Consider the following 5,809-nt stretch of genomic DNA (forward strand, 5'->3'; position numbering starts at 1 on the left):
TTTTTGCAAATGTTACATATCTTTCAAATCTTCTCTCTTTTGTTGAGCTTTCTCAATAAACTTTTTTTTCATCTTTTGTTGTCCGCGCCATAACTTTCCAGTTAGAATTACTCTCGGCTTGTAGTTTATTATCCAAATAAGCAAAAACAGTGCTGGGTATGAACCAGACCACCATTAATTGGCCCCAGAGAGAGAGAGAGAGAGCGATAAGCCATTGATAGTCAACCTCCACATCACTTGCAATCAAAGTAACATCATAGGTTCATAAAAAAGTTTCTAATTCCTGAAGTTGGAAAGAGAATGGCCGGCAGAAGGAAAAGAAACATAAACATTCCCAAACCTCCTAAGAAAACCACAAAATCAGTAGCCATACATATCCTGGAGTAGTACATGAGAAAAACATTCAAGCTTTAAGTTCGATTATTTAGCACGCGATGAACCAACACGTACATCAATTAGAAACAAAAGATTTGGCTAGACTTTTTATGTTAGTTGGGTAGACTTCGGTTTTGAGGTCAGATTCATAGGCCTTGCTTGCTATCTGAATATTAACAGCTTCAGTTGGATGTAGTCCATCAAAGAACACATGACTGCTCCTCTCTGCACAAGCTTTCCCACCTCTTTTGCATAATACACCATTCCCACCTTCGCTCAATGATGCCACTTCACAACAAGGGCGGCTCGTGTCCTTGAAACCTGTAAAGCATGCCTCATGATCTATTAGAACCCCAATTCTCATTCTAATTAATGCATATATAATAATTGGGTTAATAAAATAAAGGAGTTATATATAATTTACCTTTAGAACTGGGGTTTTTGATAATTTCCCTGATAATCTTGTAAGAGTTTACGTAAACAAAAGTGGAACCAGGCATGAGTGGCTTGCTGGCATCTATGAGGGACTTCAAGTAAGTATTGAAGAGGTGAGCTGCCCGGTTCAGACCTTGTACGCAGCGACGGTTTGTCATGATTACCATGGCCATAGCCATAGGACTGCATCCGATTGGGTTTACTGACATCAACACAAACTTCCGGGCCCCTAGATTGTACAACTTCTGCATCAATTATAAACGTTTCCAAAAATATTTGGTCTAATAAAGTGTTTTTATAAAAATAAATTTATAAAAATTGATGCGAATTAATGTAATGCATTAGATTGTGTATTACAACAAACTACTTCTGATCTTGCAAATATGAAGACTAGGTTTATTTGTTTTTTTTTTAAAAGGGAAAATGTCATTGTTTATTGATAAAAAAACTTGCATATATTACTGAATACATTCTGTAATGTTTACATGTCAAACATGACATTATAAATCAAAATAATATATTTGGAGCTTCACCAATATACTATTTTCTTTTGTAATTAGTCTAGTCTTCACTATTATTGATACTCTCTACAGACAAATGTCTCAGAGACGGTACTATCTGTCTAAATAGAGACTCAACCTCACCCTTCATAGAAATAGATGACTCAACATTTACAGATAAAAGTCTAAGACGAAGTATTTTTATTTTTTTAATATTTTAATTAACAATAAGGAAACAAAAAAGAAAAGCAGTAAGATAGATGAGAAAAATGACGGATTATAGTTTGGGCCAACTTCGGTAGACTTCGGAATCTATGACGATGCGTGAAAGCAACACGCTTATCTCTTTTTAGCCACAAAGGTTAAATTTGAAAAGATCTGATGGTGGTGAGTTCGGTGATCTGACACTTGTGGTTAGAAAAGCTGTCAGAAAAGGTGACGCGTGAGGACCACAATATATGTGGGTGGCCCGTGACAACCACGTGCGGTGATTTTTGTAAAAACGCCACTTTTCTCTGAATGATTTACTGCCCTAGAGTTTGCTTGTGCCGCGCGTGTCTTTCACAAGTTGCCGGAAAGTTGTAGATGTTTCTTTTTCAACCTTGAAAGAAGTAAAATAAAACTAAGAAAAAAAACTATCTTGATAGATAAGGTGGGTGGATGGAAGAATGAGGGAAATGAGAAGAAGAATGAGGAAGAAGTCTTTGGCAAAAAATAAGATATGAAGTGTTTGCTTTTTTACCATTATGTTTGTTAATTAAAAAGAATTTCCATATAAACATATTTTTTAACTCAAAATAACTTTTGCATGATCTCCTCGACAAATTATTCGTCCAATCACAAGTAGTAAACACTAAAATATATGTATCTCAATATTAATTCTCTTCCCAAATATTTAAATTAAACTGATCCATAATTTTACAACAAAAGCCCTTAATAAATCTACCTTTCTTTTTTTTTTTTTTTTTTTTATGTAAAATTTTGTTAAGCAAAAATGCTGTTAGGTTTTTTGAACGAAATTTTCATCCCTGAAGATGGATGAGAATAAAAAGATTGGAACTAAGAAATTTACTTAATTAACGTGATCTTTGACCAATTCTTTTTTTTTGCTCATAAAAAAGGAGCTAGGGACAACCATCATAGCAATTCTTCTTGGTGTTATTATAAGAGCCTCTCTTTTCAGTGAAATGTCCCGTTTGAATCATAGCTATTGCTCCAATGATGAGTTCATCACCATAGTACCTTTAAAGTATTCAGTTGGTCCAAAACTCATCTTATAATCTAAAGGTCAGACTTTACTACTACAAATATATGAATTGTACTATATAGAAGCCTCCCACTCCTAATACCACTTAAAAATATGTGATTTTATTTTTTTATCATCATATTTCATATTGAATTTATGCTTTTTAAATAGTGTACAAAGTGTGAAACTTATGTCTAGAATTTTTCTAAATATATAGTTTCAACTTATGATCTTATTCAAACTCCTAACTTTGAAGTCATGAACTAGCACCCAATTTTTAAATTACTAAACTCATTTCAACTCAAAACTTCCTTACACATGGAAACTCATAACCTTTTTTAACTTAACATATCTTTATATGTGAGACCCACAACTTTTTTCAATTTCTCATAAAAAGTAATAAACTCATCTTAACATCTAAACAAACTTTAAACTTAGTTTAGATAAATTTCACATAATTTTTTTCACTACTTAACTTATTATTATTTATAAAAAATTAAACTCAACTGAATTAACTCATAAAAAATTAAACTTAACTCAACATTCAAATACTTAACTTTCAATTAAACTATATCGAAAAAGTTCGTGATGGCATTATAATAAAGCAAGGATGACATTTTTATTGAAGTTTGAAAGGCAAGTTGGTAATACCACCCACCGAATTTTCTTTCGAGTACTACACCCATCCACCGAAAAAGTGTCTCAAAAGTGTTCCAATAAATGTGTTTCATTTTTTAATTATTTTTTTATGTATTTTTTTTAATCATTATAGATATTTAAAAAAAATAAAAAAATTTATAATATTAATAAAAAAATAATTCCTTAGTAAAAAAAAAAAATTGTTTCAAAACACACATTAGAGACACTTTCCCGATGGATTTAGTATTTCTATTTTCTTTTTGGGTCCTGACATTACTCATTAATGAATGGGTCCTGCTATCCATAGCTGACTAAAATTTTTTTATTTTTATTTTCTTTTTCTTTACATATTTTAAAAATATTTTTAAACATATTATTTTAAAAAAAATACCAATTCGCTATTAAAAACTTCCTTAATCATTAATTTTTTCTTTAAAAAAAAAAACAGATATCGGTCTATTTGGGGTCAATTCATCGTTCCCCAGCATTTTCCTTAATGAATTCGAACGACAGACTTCTGGGCTTGAAAATTTACACGTACGTAAGGTAGGGACAGATGTTCCCAAACATGATACTAGGTCACATTTATTTTTAGACTAAATAAAAGCGCATTTATACCAATCAATGTTGTGACATTAGACATAAACGGATCGGATGCGGCATTTATCAAATAATTTGATAGAAAAATTCTATAGCTACCGAGAGACATAATAATAAATTTTAATTTATTTTTATATGATATATATTAATTTAATTTTATAATAAAAATAATTTTACAATCTAACGAATCATATCAAATCACATCAATTTATAATTTTTTTTTATAAAATTTCTTTTAATTAGAAAATTTCTTAATATAATATATAGTTCATTGCGTTGGAACTAGAAAAAACAACCCCCTTGGTTATATCTGTTTTGTGCGGAGTACATAGCAAAAGATCATCGGTACTCGGTAGTTCTTCATCTACATGTTTATAAAAACCATGTTAAATATTTTTATGGGTTGGATTAATTTTAAAAGAATCATTACATAAATAATAAGATTATATCTAATAAATTAATAAATTGATATGATTTCGTTAAATTTATTAAATTTATTTTATAATAAAAATAATTTTATAATATAATATATTATATTAAATCACATCACATCAAATCAATTTATAAATTTTTCAAACTAACCTTTAATTGCTGAGACAGTGCTGCTGTCAGATTGGCAGTGAAGGCCTGAAGACTGACATTACTATTGGATTTGCTCAGGAAGTAGTTGAATGAGTAATCGTTTCCCCCAGTTCCCACAATGAACAAGTAATTGGGAAGCACCACTCCACTTGTGCACCCCACTTGAGCTTCCAATTCTGGCAAGGTCACCTTCTCAAAGTTCCTGATTTGTTGATTCAGATTGATCACCTGCCCCTGAAACATAATCCCATTTTTTCCAAGTTTTAGCTTCATCTTTCTGTTTATGTTTGGTCTTTAATGAGCTATGAAAAATCTAATTAATTTATGGCCTTTTGCTTCTTAAAAGAAAGAAGAACTACATGGAAGAAGGTAGAAGACAAGTTCTAAACATAAGTATATTTAAATATTAAAAAAAGTTGAAGTAAATTAAGTTGAGATGATAAAATATTATTAAAATATTAGATAAAAATTAAACTTTTACAGATTTTTGGGACAATTTGCCATGGTGGCAGAAAAGAAAAATGAACAAGAAGGGACGGAAAACTTTTTTTTATCCTTTACGTCAACAGTACTTCAATGATTGAAGGCTGCTATGACAGATATCACGCTTCAACAAAAGAGAAGAAGAAGAAGAAGATGAGGGTGAAGATCAGATAATCTTGTATCTTACCGCAAGCGAGCCTGTATCATCAAGAATACCGGAGGAAGCAGAAGCATAATTTACACCGTGAACAATCTTACTTCCCTTAGTAGAGGGGTCAGTAAATACAGGAATTAATGAAGGCAGCTTAAGGTGGTCACCTAGAAGGTCTACCACATTCTTTCCATTTGTAAACCTTCCTGTTGGCCCAAGAGGGAAGTCTATTCCATATGGCAAGTAGTCAGCCTTGGCGATTGAGTTCTGGAGGTAGTTATTGTTGCCATTATCAACCAGAGAACTTCCAAAAATGAAAAATCCTTTGATCCCAGCTCTTTCCTTAACCGCACTAGAAGAATGAGAAGTAGTAGTACTGCATGTGGAGGAGTAAGCAAGGACGGAGAGACATGAGAAGATGAGTTTTATGGGTGTCTTTCTGATCATGATCGTTGTGGAGAAGGGTAGAGGCCTAGACTTGTGGGTTTGTTTCTGGTTTGAGGTTTGAACTAACAATTTTGTCAAAATCAGAAGGGATGAGATGATGGCTTATATAGTTGCAAGCTTGAAGACCCTCGAGGACTTTTCAAAAGACTCCCCGGTCCCCACCTCCGATCCTATGGAACTTAGAAAATCAGTTGAATGTAGTTGAGATATAATTCACCATTTCAGATATTTTTTTTTTGTTTTATTTGATAATTTGGATTTTACCAGAGAGTGAGATCGAGACACTTGTGCAGATCTTGCCCCATCAAATTAAGCTTAAAGGAGGAGTCGTTGGCAGGCATGTATGGCAAC

At 32.1% G+C, this 5,809-nt stretch overlaps 1 protein-coding gene across 1 annotated transcript; it reads right to left on the minus strand.

The window, feature by feature from the left end:
- Positions 1–312: 312 nt before the first annotated feature.
- Positions 313–5,515, minus strand: LOC109020442 (GDSL esterase/lipase At1g29670-like). Its single transcript, XM_019002900.2, has 4 exons — positions 5,048–5,515; positions 4,378–4,611; positions 800–1,055; positions 313–696 (listed from the first exon to the last, which is right to left on the minus strand). The coding sequence occupies exons 1-4, from the start codon at positions 5,456–5,458 to the stop codon at positions 452–454; spliced, it is 1,146 nt and encodes a 381-aa protein (XP_018858445.1). The 5' UTR covers positions 5,459–5,515; the 3' UTR covers positions 313–451.
- Between the last annotated feature and the right edge of the window lie 294 nt (positions 5,516–5,809).

Source organism: Juglans regia, chromosome 6, assembly GCF_001411555.2.
Source record: "Juglans regia cultivar Chandler chromosome 6, Walnut 2.0, whole genome shotgun sequence".
Lineage (NCBI taxonomy): Eukaryota > Viridiplantae > Streptophyta > Magnoliopsida > Fagales > Juglandaceae > Juglans > Juglans regia.

Coding starts and splice junctions, on each gene's coding strand:
- LOC109020442 (XM_019002900.2), bottom strand. CDS start 5,458: ATGATCAGAAAGACACCCATAAAACTCATCTTCTCATGTCTCTCCGTC. Junction 4,612..5,047: donor ATGATACAGGCTCGCTTGCG/GTAAGATACAAG, acceptor ATTATGTTTCAG/GGGCAGGTGATCAATCTGAA. Junction 1,056..4,377: donor CACTGTCTCAGCAATTAAAG/GTTAGTTTGAAA, acceptor TAATTGATGCAG/AAGTTGTACAATCTAGGGGC.